Genomic DNA, 15705 nt, shown 5'->3' with positions numbered 1-15705 from the left:
TGCGCCCATAGAGCCTGACAAGCAAAAAGCTATCATAAATGCTTATAGAATGTGGGAATGAATGCCTGAATAAGTGAACTTATTGATATGTGTGCAAATGTTTTGACTGGAAGGATGGAAACTTAACTGTCAAGACACCCACCTGTCATGCCAGAGGTTTTCATATCTGTTTTGTCCTTTCATCCTTTGAGCTAAATGTCATCATTTATCCCCACTTTTATCAAAAAAGAAATAGTGTTATATTACCAGATATTAAGAAACCTTCTTTAAGGTCATGTAACTAGTATGTGGAGGAAACTAGAGATATGAGAGCCACAGGGAAGAAGGAAGGGAGTGTGTGTGTGTGTGAGTGTGTGTGTGTGTGTATGTATGTATGCACACAGTCACATGCATGCGTACAAGTGAGTTGACATGTGTACAAGTGAGTTGAGAGTAAAAGTAAATTTATTTTCAGAAAAAATTTCTTCTTTCTTGGAAGACATCTTTTTTCTTCTCATACATATCTGGGGTCTTGATATTTCAGCATGTGGGAAGATAGGGAATGTCCTAGTTTTTATGGGCTGACTTTGAATAGAAGACGCACATGTACTACCCGCCTGCCCATCTGCCTGGTCATAAGACTCACTTTTCTGGGCCTATTATACCTGAAGTTCTGCTTCTCTATGGACCACAGATTTTTTACACTGTTTAGATCTACCCATTTCAGTATCTTAGAGAGCCACCCAGGGGATTCAGAGCCAGCTTGAGGACATGCTTTTAGGCATTGTTCCCTCAAGCATCTGTGGTGAGCAGAGTAAGGTTTTTGGGAGTCGGACCTGCTAGTGCTACTGCAACTACCCTTGTATTATCAGAACTCCTTATGCAATACTTTGCAGTGCATTGTGCATTCTGTAGCAGAGGACAATGGTGAGAAGTGGGGAAATAAGGAAGCAGAATGCAAGTTCTCTCAAAGAACTTGTGTTTCAATATAGAGACAAAATTTAAATGAAATCAGTATCACCCTTAGACCCAGGCAAGTGGGACCATTGCCTTAGGTTCACATCTCAGGGGACCTCATGCTTTGAAATGCCTGCCCTGATACTCTCTAAGTCCCCATCTGGTGCTAAGGACCAGCCAGGTAGGTAGTGTGATCAGGGTAGGTGCCCTGAGTCCAGAACGGATCCTATATAGGTTCTAATCTTACGAAGCACCTTTCTTGAAATTTTTAAATTTCCCCATCATTGCCTGGAATTGACCAAGATGCACAGTGTTGTCTAAGCAAGGAGTCCCAGTCTCATACTGAACTTATGTGGATCCCAGTTCTTCTTTCTCCCCTTTGGGGCACTCTCCAATCCTCTACCCCTCATGTGGGGTCAGCCAGATTCTCCAAGAAGCTTTGGAACTCCTGCCTATGGAGTCCTCTCAGAGTCTTGGTTCCAGGAAGGCAGCCTGGTAAGTAAATCACTCTAGCTGCCTGGTGTGGCATTTCTTTCATAGTATCTCATGAGATTATGCCACTGAATAGTGGTGATGCTGATTTAGGGTAAATCAAACTGTGTATATAGATGAATCTCGCAGAAAAAACATTTGTGAGGGCTCCTACACATCCAAGAAGCATCCCTGAATGAAAAGATGATGCAAAATAAAATAAAATTCAGTGGCAACAGCTGCAAAACAGTTTTTCAACACAGATTTGAGAATGAACCAGAAATATCTGGAAAAAGTTCTTCAGGGAGAATGGCCTTGAAGAGTTCTTTAAGGCAAGGCTTGAAGTATGGGGAGAATTTGGGGAGGCTCAGATGATTCCAGGCAGGAAGAATAACATGAACAAAAGCACAGAGAATGGTTATTTATCAAGTATTTTTTGTGCTATACATTATGCTAAGCACATCTCATTTATCATTTTGTTTATTTGTCACAGCTCCCTATAAGGTAGGGGTTTGTAAATGAGAAAATGGAGGTTCAAAAGATTCATCCTGCTAAGCAAACCAGGTCTGCCTAATTCCCAAATTGTATGCTCTTAGTACCATGCTATACTGCAAAAAGACAAGTGTTACAAGGGAGAGGAAGAAGCCTTGTCCGAATGGAGTGGAGGGTGTGCAATGGGAACTAGTGGAAGGCAAGATCAACAGACAAAGCACAGTCATAGTATGAAAGGCCTGGATATCAAAATGAGATATAGAGATAAATAGATTGGTCAAGCAAAAACAAACAGACCTATCCCAAAAGGAAAATGCACAAGTAGAATATGATATTTAATCCTGGAGATGCTAATACCATGTTTTCTTAAATATTTCGCCTCTGTCTTAGAAAGATTTGGTTTGAAATTTATAAGGTAATATTCTGCCTCCACTTGACCTTGCCTGGTGTCATTTATTGCTCTCTCTTTTCTCTCCTTTTTTTAGATTTTGATCCTGCCCTTGGAATGATGACTGGAATTCCACCAATAACTCCGATGATGCCTGGCTTAGGAATAGTACCTCCTCCAATTCCACCAGATATGCCAGTAGTAAAAGAGATCATACACTGTAAAAGCTGCACGCTTTTCCCTCCAAATCCAAGTAATATTCTGCTTTTCCTCCACACAAGTCACAATGTTTTGGTGTCTAGGAACACTCTTTTTCAAAAGAATACCCAAGGGCTTCAAAGATGTATGTATAGAAGCTTCACCTAGAAAACAAAAGACAGGAAAATTTTCTCTTACGAGGCACGGCTGAATTTTATGCACAGAACAGTAGATTTTTGTGTGCTGGTTGCAGTACAAGTGATAAAACGTGTTTCTAATGCCATCTGGTAAGGAATTCAAGTGTGTTCATACAGAAAGAGACACCGGACACAAATTGTTTAACACTGTCATTTACAGATTCTGTTTTTCATAACTGGCCTGCATGCTGATGATGGCAGTAATAGAGTGTGTCTGAGCCTATCTGAGGCATATAAGAGTGTACATCTGGTGCTAAGAATCCTCCACTGCCACCAGATATTCACACATCACTCAAACTACTGCTATTCCACTGACGGGCTGCAGACAGTGGGGTGAGGTTTAACTTGCAATGAGGGCAAAAAGGAATACTGAGATGAAGTCAAGCCACTTGCATCCATCCAGGCAGTGAAATTCATGTGGAAATGGTCTAGGGATCTGTCTTGTCGGTAACAAATAGGTTTCTCTTTAGACTTTTAAAAACATCTGCAAAGATATGGTGGATATATTTCACTTAAAATATAGCAGCAGTAATTGACTCAAGACTTTTTTTCTGAATCTATTTGGGGTTTTATTTACTTTAAGCGATCAGAAGTTATTTCTACACATGACTCAAGCCTCATTAAAGCTTTTTCCACAATTCTAGTGGTGGTGCTGGGTGGCCTACTTAAGGGAGCTGCTACCAACAGTGCTGAGATTAAAGCTGTTAAGGGACACATTCAAGGATTCAGGCCATAGATCAAATGAACTTGCCTTATCACCATAAACAGAACTTCTGTCATGTGACTTCAGACAACTGTTTCATCTCCTACCTTACATAGGAATCGGTTAATCATGGAATCAGGCCCTGGCAGGGACCCAGATTCTACTTAGGATAGTCGGCTCATAACCAAGAGGATTTTAGAATCAGTCGGGGTTGGTTAGACAAATCACCTTGGTCCCTTTTGTTAATGAAAAATGTTAATGCCTTCTTCAGGTCTTTGAACTTGAAGGTCAGCAGAATACTTCCTTCCAGGCCAATAAGAAATCTAGGAGACTAGCATCTCAGAGGACTGAATTGGGAGAAGAGCTAATATGTCACAGGAGAATTAGGGAATGGAGACTAAGATTGTCTAGTAGACCTTAACCTGCCAGCTCAAGTGGCCATTCCTGGATTTGTGTTTAGTGCCTAAGTGAGTGAATGGCACTGTGATACACTTGTCTCTTACTTTTACTGCCACTGTCCTTACAAAAGGGCAAGGACTTATTTCCCTTTCTTCCCGTGTATCACTTTTGGCTGTGCATCACTGGTACCACCTTTCTTCACTTCAAAAGCCATGAATTTAGGCATTTCCAGTGTTAAAACCTCCTACATATGTAAAGGTAGAATCCTGCTGGTATAATCATCCATCTATTACATAATCAGCCTGCATTAGGCTTCATTGTCTCAATCAAAATCAAGTCCACTGTAACAGGATGGCTCATAACCTGTAATATCTAGGTGGGGAACAAGTGATGACTTTACAGGCTATTCAGTTGCTCAATTTCCAAAGAATAACAGATACCTTGTGTATAACACATAGATGACATTGTTGAGCAGTCCCTAAAAGAATATAGACATACGCAGCTTAAAGAGGCTCTAACCTTATTTTTAAGAGGCTCTATTTTTTTTATAGTCTCTCGGAAAAGAAAGAGACAGACATCTCTCAAATACATTTATATTTCTCCACCTATACCATGCCTTTGTAGTTCTGATCTAAAAGGACCACAGAGTGATAGGGAACATTTTACCTTCATGATTTAATCATTTAGTTCTTCATCCCTGTGTTAAGAATATGGACAGAGCAATTAGTGCCAGTAAAATGGTGGCTTCTGGGAAGGAACCTGGCTTTGGATTGAATTAAAAACAGACCCTTCCGACACAGCTTAAAGTAAACTGGTGTTCTATTTCCTGTTTAGAACTTGGCTTTTGTTACAAGGGGTCTCAGGTTAATTGTGTAGGGGGAAACGCTAATGGAGAAGATTCCCTTAGTTCTGTGATGAAGACATGGCAAGTATGATTTTTGTTAACACCCCCAGACTGTGAAGGTGTGGTGGGAAGAGGGATTTGGTATGCCTGAATCCCTTATCTTCTCCAGAGACAACCAACCTAAACTTGTCTGCCAGGCCTTGATTATAAACCCCAGGACTTAGCCTGCCTCTGGTATATTCAGCCTCTGTCTCTGGTATATTCTCTTGTACTCAGTGGCCTCTCAAGGAATAAGGTCCTGTGAGCTGGGGACTTTCAGTCTCTCTATGCAGCCATCGAATCTGCTTCTGTCTTGCTTCACTAAAAAGTATCTTTACCATCACTTCCTTACCCCTTCTCCCACCTGACGCTTCATCCAAGTGCTTGTCATATATACAGAACCCAAAAGTCCTCGGGCTCCCATTACCCACAAATGCCAAGTCCAGCTCCTAACTTGACAAAGCTTTCACTGGTATGCTTCTTGTGACTGTCTTCAATCCTTCATTTCTACTTGCCACTTACCCACCCCTTAGTCAAGTTTAACTGCTTTCCCATGTCACATTCCGCTCCAGCCCAACTACAAGCCTATCTTCTCCTGGAACATTTCCACGTGAAAGATACTGAAATTAAAACAGTAGTCATTCATTGCTCTAACGCATTTTCACTTAAATATTGGGTGTTAGATACAATGGGTAATTTTTTACCCCTTAAATTACGTTATCTCTGCTGTTTTTAGTACTAGTGACCCCTTCATCCTTCTTGAAACAATACATCATTTGGAAGTATAACAATGACAAAGACCACTAGACAGATTGTAGATCAAGAAAGAATGACAAACAAGCAGAGTGCCCTGAGGAATTCCAACATTTCCAAAATTTAAAAGAGAAGCAGGAGGTTGCATTTCTGTACAAAAACCATCTTTACTAGCTCTTTCCAGTTTTTTTTTCAATTGTCTTTCAAATCTTCTTCATTTATGCCTTGCCCCACCCCTCTATCAAAATGTCCCTTGTTTAAGAACTTGAGTGACTTTATAATACTAAATTCAGTAGTCAATTCTCAGTTCTCCTCCTAATTGACCTAATAGCCAGATATGACACAGTTGGTTACTCCTCACTCATTGGTATGCTTTCTTTACTTGGCTTTCAGGATACAATGCTATTGGTTTTCCTCCCACTTCAGCTGATAGACCTTCTGCATGGAGAGGTTGCATTTTGAGTCTATTGTTCAGTTAACAGGAAATATGGAATAAATAGTGGAATATCATCTGCCGTGTGTGTACGGGGATGTGGGAAAGCACCCAAGAGCACTTTTTTAATTTTACTATCTCAGAACAGGCCAACCTCATTTTGGCTCCTAGGGCTGGGTTCTATAAAGAAAATTAGAGAAAGTGGGTAAATTGAGAATTTTTTAAAGATTTTATTTATTTATTTGACAGAGATCACAAGTAGGCAGAGAGAGAGGAGGAAGCAGGCTCCTCACTGAGCAGAGAACCTGATGCGGGGCTCGATCCCAGGACCCTGGGACCATGACCTGAGCCGAAGGCAGAGGCTTTAACCCACTGAGCCACCCAGGTGCCCCTAAATCGAGAATTATTAAAGATCCACCAGTCTTCTGGCTATTTCCAATCAGCTGGAATTACATTAAGATATATCTGACCCCTGCTCATTGTCTAGGGGCCTTCAGTCTTGGGCTGTCTAATAAAATCAACTCGAAGACTTTGCAGTACATAAATTCTGGCAAACCAGGGGAGTGATCTGTGATGCTCCTTTGAAAAATAAGATACGTGCAAGTGGTTTATAAGTCTTCCACACTGCCCCCTGCCTCACTTCTCAAAGATCAGCAGTGACCCTCATCTTAATGCTGATTACCCCAAAAGAGCTCCTCAGAGTAGGTGCTTAGTTGTAATTAGAGTTGCTAGAAACTCCTCCTTTTCTATTACTAGAGATTAAATTACTCTGTTATCTTGAATCATTTTACATGAAGTTTTCTTCTCTATCTAGAGTAATGGTTGGGGTGTTAGAAGAGTTCAGCACATTACCTTATTAATAGGTAGACTTTGAATTTGCCTTCCTATGGAGTTATCCTTGCTGTGCCCAGAACACTGTATTTCAGTGGGATTAAAAAATCAGGCCCAGACAAAAAAGTGCTTTGAGCTGTTAATTAAAGTACAAGTACTGTCCATTAAGGAAGATAGTACAGCCCATTGCCTTATTGAGTGGCATACACCTAAATCTCAGCGAATGCTATCAAAGAGGCTTTCTACATTTACCCAAGGAAAATAAATAAACCCCAGCATTCTTGACCCCACTCTTAGTGGTTCTTATGCTTGCTTACTTACCAGTTACCACAGAATAATCACAGCATCTAATAGGATGATGACTTAATCACAGAATTTTTAAACCTCACAGAATTTTTAAAGGGAAAAGCCTTTATATTTTCAGTGTTATATGTAACTGTGGCAGTAACCAGACATTCCTTAGAGTCTCTCAGTGGACTAAATGTAGACCTAACTAAAAAACTTAAATAATATAAAAAGGCGATCATTTGCTCCACAAAAAGTTTCTTATCAAATTCCTTAAATAGTAAACTTCTGAATGATTCTAAAACAGGATTTTCAGCTAAAGCCCTTGATATGAAAACATGGCTCTGTGTTCCGTGGTCAAAACCATATGTGTCTTCACAGCTGTAGATTCCTCTATTGAGAAGAGTGATTCCTTCCCAAACCAAGCCTTATCTGAAGATCAGGATAAAGTAAGGAGCTGGGAATTTAGAAGTCCAGGTCTTGAGCAACCACTCACTCCAGACTTGTGGTAGGGCTTTAGAAAGCCTCAGATTGGTAATCAGGAAACCCAGGTTCTGTAGCAGTAAATAATAATAATAATGATGCTACAGTAACTACTATTTATTGGGAACCTATCAAATGGTAGGCATTGTACCACTTGCAATCTAGACAGTAGATTATTATCCTACAAAAACCCTGTAGGGTGGAAGACAGTATCCTGATTTTACAGATGAACGAATAAGGTTCTCGCATTATGTAATTTTTACAAGGTCCTACAGACAGTTATTAAGTTAAGGTTTAAATCCAGGTTTGCCTGCTCCAAGTTCATCTTCCTTCTCTCTCTATCTAATTTGGTGACCTTGAATGAGTCACTCAGCCTCACGCAGCTAAGGTTTTTCTCCGTAATGTGAGAAGTTTAAACCAAGTCAGTGGTTTTCAATCCTAGCTACCATTAGAGTTGCCTGAGGAGCTTTTAAAAAACAATGCACAGGCTGTGTCCAAACTAATTAAATCACTCATTGGAGTGGGCCCAGGATTTTTTTGTTTGTTTGACTCCCAAGTTGGTTCTAATGTGCTGTCAGAATTGAGAATTGCTGTAAGTGTATGATACTAGAATCCTTCTGTTCCTTGAAAATTCAGAAGCAGAAGTCTCAAGAGATTCTGGACCTCATTTTTCCCCTTTTTGGCTAAAATCAAATTGTGCCAGTGCCCATGACTAAGACATTTCAGATTCCTGTTCACTAGATTATCTTCATTTTCCTTTTAAACTTCTCCTATGAAACAAAAGAGTACAAAGTGAGTTCTTGAAATGACAGAAATTTTTAAGATTAACAGAAACTTTTTAAGTTCCCTGAATCCCTTTACCCCCTTTTATTGACTAAATAGAGAGGAAGAGAGCATCATGAGAACCTTATTGTTCTGAGCCACACTGATAAGACAGAGTGGTAGCAAAATGAGGAAGCTAGAGATGCTCATACCCAAGGAGGTTCCCAAATCATCCACTTGCCAACTTGGATAAGCGTCAAGCAGGGACCTTGGCCTGATCTACAAGTGAGGCTCATTTATTTTTGCATGGGAGCTGTAATCACTAGTTGTTAAGCTCTCCAAATCTTGAGCTGGGAGAATTATTATACAGAGCTGAATGGAAAGACTGGATTACACAAAGTAAATCCTTGCAGATACAAAACCAACACTAAAAAAACCCTTGACCATCATGCTTTATTTTGTTGGGCTGTGAACTGTAGAATTTTGCTTGGAAAATGCTTGGATACATACAAATAGCAAGACAGAGCTGGCAGATACAGCAGGCTTAATGTATAAGATGAGTGAGTAGAAAGCATTTTTTTTTTTTTAGCAGAGGGAGAATCGTCCATTAAGTAGGTTTTTAATGACTCTCTATAGCCAAATTTATCTCACTTTAGTTAATGATTTCCCAGATGAGCTTACTTTCTCTGCTGTCTTTCATACTTCCCTCTAAATGCTGCAGGATTGACTCTGGACCTCACCTCTCCAGCCAGAAATTGGAAGAAGGACTCACTGGTATCAAAAGACAAAAACCTAGAAAGATGGTTTATAGTGCAGCTGACTTTGTCAGCCAGATCATTCTGGTACCCATAAATATTTTTGTAAATATTTACCCCATCCTTGTCAAATTAATTCTGAAACAGTTCCTTCAGTAAGCACAAACTTTTAGTAACTATCAACTGAATTAAGTAACTGTTCTCTCAGGGACCTTGGTTCCAAGAATTCTAGAAAGTAAGAATTTAAAGTGAGTGGGATTTCTCCCCAACTGTCATCTTAGCAAAAATGACTGAAAATAGGGCATAGCTGAGTTGTCCTAACAAAAGTAAAGAACAGAGTTAAAGAACTCTGGATGGGACAGACAAACGGGTCTGAGTCTTTATCGTTTAGGCATCATGGTCACCAAACCATTGAATAAAATGATTTCCATGTTCTGTGGAGCAGAGATGAGTGCCTTAGAGGCCACATGCTTCTGGCACTTGTGTCAAAGTCTGATGGGGACCATACAGCTATCTCTGGGACATGTTCGTTTTCTAAGAGGTCTGTCCCAAGCGAACATCTTAATTTTGTAATCTGATTTTTAATTTAATTGCCTTTCCACTCAGATCTTCCACCTCCTGCAACTCGAGAACGACCACCAGGATGCAAAACAGTATTTGTGGGTGGCCTACCTGAAAATGGGACAGAGCAGATCATCGTGGAAGTGTTTGAACAGTGTGGAGAGATCATTGCCATTCGCAAGAGCAAAAAGAACTTTTGTCACATTCGCTTTGCTGAGGAATATATGGTGGACAAAGCCCTTTATCTTTCTGGTAAGTGTTTAGTTACGAGCGGTGTGCCCACCAGACACAATGCAGAGATTGCAGCTCAGTGTATTTGCATTTGTGGCAGATAAAGTTTAGGCTTAATGGTATCCCCTCTTGCCTTCAGAGTTGGAAAATGAATGTTTGCACCCAACTTCTTTAAAGTTCTTTAGCAGTTCTCAGTTGTTTCCATTACCCAGAACTCCCTTACTTGTCACATCTGAGGTCCTTGATTACTTGGCTTACCTCTTAACACCATCTCCTAGTCCTTCACTTACATACCATGTCCTAACCACACTAAGCTAATTCTAGTTCTCAGAATGTGCCGTGGTGTTTTATGCATTTTCCTCTGACTGTAATTACCTTTTCCATCCCACCTGCCATATTTACATCCTCACACCTCAAAGCTCCAGTTCAAGCATAACCTCTTCTGGAAAGCTTTTTCCAGAAACCTCTTTCTGGAAAGCTGACTTCTCTTCCCACTGTGCCCCAGGCACCCCTTCCTTAGCACTTCCACAGTACCAGTGTTTCCTCCTACCATGACACCTATAGCACCATGCTAGAACTGTCTCTTTCCACATCTGCCTCCCTGACAAGAGTATGAATTCCTTAAGGGAAGGGACTGTGTCTTATTTAACTTCGAATCCCCAGCATCTAGGAAGAGGGGAGGTCAGTTAGATGCCTGTTGCAACAGGCCAGGGAAAACGTAATGAGAGTATGAAAAAGTAGGCTGGTAACGGAAGGAGACGAGGAAGAAGATGTAGAATATTCCTTTTTATTAATTTTTTAAATTTTACTTCCAGTTAGTTAACGTCTAGTGTTATATTAGTTTCAGGTATACAATATAGTGATTCAGCACTTCCATATATCACCCAGAGCTCATCCCAACAAGTGCACTCCTTAATCCCCATCACCTATTTCCTCCATTCCCCCACCCACCTCCCCTCTGGTAACCATCAGATTGTTCTCTATTGTTAAGAGTCTATTTCTTGGTTTGTCTCTCTCTTTTTTCCCCTTTGCTCATTTGTATTGTATCTTAAATTCCACATATGAATGAAATCGTATGATATTTGTCTTTCTCTGACTTACTTCACTTAGCATAATACTTTCTAAGTTCATCCATGTCATTACAAATGACAGGATTTAATGGCTGACTAATACTCCATTGTGTATATATACTACCTCTTCTTTTTTTTTATTTTCGCTACCTTTATTTTTATTATTATTTTTTATCGTTATGTTAGTCACCATACAGTACATCATTTGTTTTTGATGTAGTGCTCCAAGATTCGCTGTTTATGTAGAATACTCAGTGCTCCATGCCCTCCTTAATACCCATCACCGGGCCAACCCATCCCCCCACCCCCTTCCCTCTAAAATCCTCAGTTTGCTTCTTGGACTCCACAGTCTCTCATGGTTCATCTTTCCCTCCAATTTCCCCCCTTCATTCTTCCCTTCCTCCTCCTAATGTCCTCCATGCTATTCCTTATGTTCTACAAGTAGGTGAAATCATATAATTGACTTTCTCTGCTTGACATTTCATTCGGCATAATCTCCTCCAGTCCCATCCATATTGATGTAAAAGTTGGGTATTTATCATTTCTGATGGTTGAGTAATATTCCATTGTATATATGGACTGCATCTTCTTTATCCATCCATTTGTTGAAGGGTATCTCGGCTCTTTCCACAATTTGGCTGTTGTGGACATTGCTGCTATGAATATTGGGCTATACTACCTCCTCTTTATCCATTCATCTATCAATGGATGCTTGGGCTGCTTCCATAATTTGGCTATTGAGATGTAGCATACTCTTACTACATTTGCTAAGTGCTGTGAAACGTACAGAAGATTTGATAGCACTTAGGAATGATAATAGAACATTCCACAATAGACTGTTTTAATAAAAACTTAAAGGTGTTGCAAAACTCTGAAGAGTTGTACATAAAAGACAACATGCTGCTCAGGAGGTATCCATCTAAACATGCTCTGTGGCAACAACTATGTCCTAGAAACATTTTCAAGGCTGCCAGGGGAAAGGGGATTGCAATCATCAGTGATGTGAAAATAACTAAATTTTGCCCTTTAAATTTGAACCCACTCCCTGAAATCTCGTAAGTGATAGAAATGCCCTGAATTGGATGGCTGATTAAAACAAACAAAAATCCTTTAGAAAAGAGACTGGGAATGTAGAAATAACCATTTTTTCTGTTGGAGTTTGAGCATCTTAGGGAACTGGCATTGTGCACGATGTACCAATCTCATAACATCATAGTATCTGTTATGTGTTTATACCAAGCTTTCATATCATCTTCTTGTTTGATCCTCTCCATGATCCTAGGAGAATAGGCAAGGTAATCATTAATAGCCATTTTTCTGATGGCTTAGATGATCAAATAAGAGGACTAAGTGTGAAAGTGCCTTGTACATTGTAAAGAGCCCTGGTAAAATGTGCTTATGAAATGTATTTATTCTTCCTCTTTCTAAAAAGAATGTGTAGTGGGTTTTGTGTTAAGGGGCATTATTCTTTATAACAGCTTCATTGAAGTATAATAATTGACATACAATGAAATTCACATATTTCAAAAATACAGTTTGGTTTTACTGACACATACATACAGCTATGAAACCATCACTACAGTCAAAATAATGGACATATTTACCTCCCCCAAAAGCTTCCTTCATACTCCTTTTGTGATCCCTTCGTCCTGCCCTACCCTTCTCTTCCTAGGCCCCCACTGCTCCATTGTCTGTCAGATTAGTGTGCATTTTCTAGAGCTTCATATAAATGGAATCATATATTAGGTATGCTCTTCCTTCCTTGGTATAGACTCAAATTTCCATTTGGTATCACTTTCCCTGTGCTTGATTTTCCTTTAACAATTTTTATAGTACGAGTCTGCTCCTGATTAATTCTTTCCACATTTGTATATATCAAAAGTAATTTATTCTACCTTTCTTTTTTAAAGAGATGTTCTCTGGATGGAGAATTCTGGGTGGGCAGTTTTTTTTTTTCTTTCTCAGATGTTACTTCATTATCTTCTTGCTTGTTTTGTTTCCAATAAGAAATATGATGTTATCTTTTTGTCTCTCTGCACATGTCTTAAGTCTATGGAAGCTTTTAAGATTATTCTCTTTTTTTATTACTGGTGTTGAGAAATTTGATTATTATATGCCTGGTATAAATTCCTTCATGTTTCTTGCACTTAAGTTTCATTGAAATTCTTAGATCTCTGAGTTTTCATTAAATTTGGACATTTTTCTGTCCTTATTTCTTCAAATATTTTCTTCTATTCCCTCCCCTCTCTCCAGTCAGGGGCCCAATTAGGCTATAGTAGGCCCCTTGAAATTGTCCCAAATCTCACTGGTACTCTGTTCATTTTCTTTCAGTCCTTTTCCTCTATATTTCATTTTGAATAGCTCATATTACTGTGTCTTCAAGTTCATTAATCTTTTCTTCTGCAGTGTCTAATTTGCCATTTGTCCTGTTCAGTGAATTTTTTTCAACTTAGATATTGCATTTCAAATCTCTAGAAATTTAATTTTGGTTATTTTTTGTCTTTCATGTTACTAGTTAATATGGTTACATTTTCTCTAACTTCTTAAGTATATGAAATCTGATTATAATAATTTTTTATGTCCTTTTATATTAATTATATTATCTGTATCACTTCTGGGTCTGTTTTGATTGGTTGATTTTTTAAATCTTTCTTGTGATTTTCCTTCTTTGAATATTGGGTAATTTTTTTATTGGATACCAAACATGAATTTTACCATATTGGGTACCAGATATTTTTCATTCCTATAAATATTCTTGAACTTTGTTCTGGGATGCAGTTTAGTAACATGGAAAAATTTTTATCCTTGTAGGTCTTGTTTTTTAAGCTTTGTTGAGTAGAACCAGAGCAGTATTTAGTCTGAAGCTCATTTTTCTCCACTAAAGCAAAACCCTTCTGACTACTCTACTCAGTACTCTGTGAATTATCCATTTTTATTCCCTGCTCTGGCTTGTGGAGAAGAGAACTGTTCCCAGCCCCATGTGAGCTCCAGGGGTTGTTACCTCTAATGCATAGGTAGTTTACACACACACACACACACACACACACACACACACACACACATCAGTGTGCAGCTAAATAATAATGGAGGACCCTCTGCAGATCTCTGAAGTCCTTTCTTTGTATAGCTTTCTTCTTTCCAGTACTCTGCCATATAAACTCTGTCTGCCATAGTCTCCCTGGATTCCTAGTTTAGTCTCTTCAACTCAGGGAGATCACCTTGACTGAGTTCCCCCTCCCTGTCCTGAGGCCTGGAAACTCTCCATGTAATAAACTGGAAAAATCATAGGGATCGCTACATTTGCTACTTGTCTCTCAGTGATCTCTGTCTTCAAGGCCCAATGTCCAGTGTCTTAAAAACCATTGTTTCATATATATTTTCCATATTTTTAGTTATTTAAAGCAGGAGTTGGTCTGCAAGCTTATGCTGAGAATGAATTGAGATAAATGTGTGGAAGCAGCTAGCTCAGCTTCTGAAACTTAAAAAGCTAATAAAAATTTATTAAGTGTTTTTTACATTTTTATTAATAGATTTAACTTGAGTAGTACAGCTGGCACAAAAAGTGGACATATGGACTTGAATCCTGTTTTTCTGAATTCTTATCTTATACCACTAGATTGTAAGCACACTACATCTTCTTTTTAAGGATCCCAAATTATGTATCACCTGGTTCACATACCACTCCCCATCATATCCATTTTTCCCAGAAAAAAAAAGGTTCAGGGTTGCCAAATACATCTAGGAAGTAATTTGGGGGATTGAAATGTCAAGCTGATCCATTTAAATTTTATCAAAATTCTATATAATGGTATGACTGACACTCCTGAAGTTATCCAAAAATACCACAGTTTGAGGCTTCCTTTCCCATTCTTCCCAACCCATGGTGCCATATGAGGCACCATATAAGGCATCATTCTTAATACCATTACCCCTAGAGCCTCCCTCTGCCAGGGGTAGGGTGGCAGATGAAGGAATAGAATTCCTAGGAACAAGATTGCCCCAACCCATAGAATAGTAAACTGTGATCAGAAATGGAACTATAGGGCACCTGGGTGGCTCAGTGGGTTAAGCCTCTGCCTTTGACTCAGGTCATGATCTCAGAGTTCTGGGATCCAGTCCTGCATTGGGCTCTCTGCTCGGCAGGGAGCCTGCTTCCTCCTCTCTCTCTCTCTCTCTCTCTGTCTACTTTCTCTCTGTGACTACTTGTGATCTCTCACTGTCAAATAAATAAAATCTTAAAAAAAAAAGAAATGGAAATATACTTCAAGTCTTTTGATGGTTCACCTCGCTAGTAGTGGGGAGAGAATTTAAGGTTGTGTGGTCACTTGAAACTGCTACAACCACATTGGAAGCACTAAACTTGGAAAAGTACTTAACAGTTGTTCCCACTATGCTACTCTTGTACTCCTCTCTGCCTCTTGTGCACTTAGGTTACCGCATTCGCCTGGGCTCCAGCACTGACAAGAAGGACACAGGCCGGCTCCACGTCGATTTTGCACAGGCTCGAGATGACCTGTATGAGTGGGAATGCAAACAGCGCATGCTCGCAAGGGAGGAGCGCCACCGTAGAAGGATGGAAGAAGAAAGATTGCGCCCGCCATCCCCACCACCAGTGGTCCACTATTCAGATCACGAATGCAGCATTGTTGCTGAAAAACTAAAAGGTACAGAAAGCACTTGAGCTTTGTGATTAGAAGAACCCCTTTCTTTGGGGGAAATTTAATAAATATATTTGCATTGTTGGCAGTTATCCTTTGAATTTCCCACTAACGGATTCTAAGCATTTCTTGTGTTAGAGTTCTGCAGATAGAGAGGTGTACCTAGTAACTGAAGAATGAAAAAAATTAGTCCCTCACACCTGTGTCTTTCCTCCT

At 39.5% G+C, this 15705-nt stretch overlaps 1 protein-coding gene across 8 annotated transcripts in view; it reads left to right on the top strand.

Annotated features, from left to right (window-relative positions):
• ENOX2 (ecto-NOX disulfide-thiol exchanger 2) overlaps positions 1-15705 on the top strand; it is a 265301-nt gene that overhangs the window by 208242 nt on the left and 41354 nt on the right. For all 8 annotated transcript variants that reach the window (XM_032329524.1, XM_032329523.1, XM_032329526.1 and 5 more), the window contains 3 exons: positions 2385-2540; positions 9576-9782; positions 15262-15495. In XM_032329524.1, coding sequence (XP_032185415.1) covers positions 2385-2540; positions 9576-9782; positions 15262-15495 — 597 coding nt within the window. The remainder of the gene's footprint in view (positions 1-2384; positions 2541-9575; positions 9783-15261; positions 15496-15705) is intronic.

This window comes from Mustela erminea, chromosome X (assembly GCF_009829155.1).
Source record: "Mustela erminea isolate mMusErm1 chromosome X, mMusErm1.Pri, whole genome shotgun sequence".
Lineage (NCBI taxonomy): Eukaryota > Metazoa > Chordata > Mammalia > Carnivora > Mustelidae > Mustela > Mustela erminea.
This window is presented reverse-complemented; position numbering and strand designations above follow the sequence as displayed.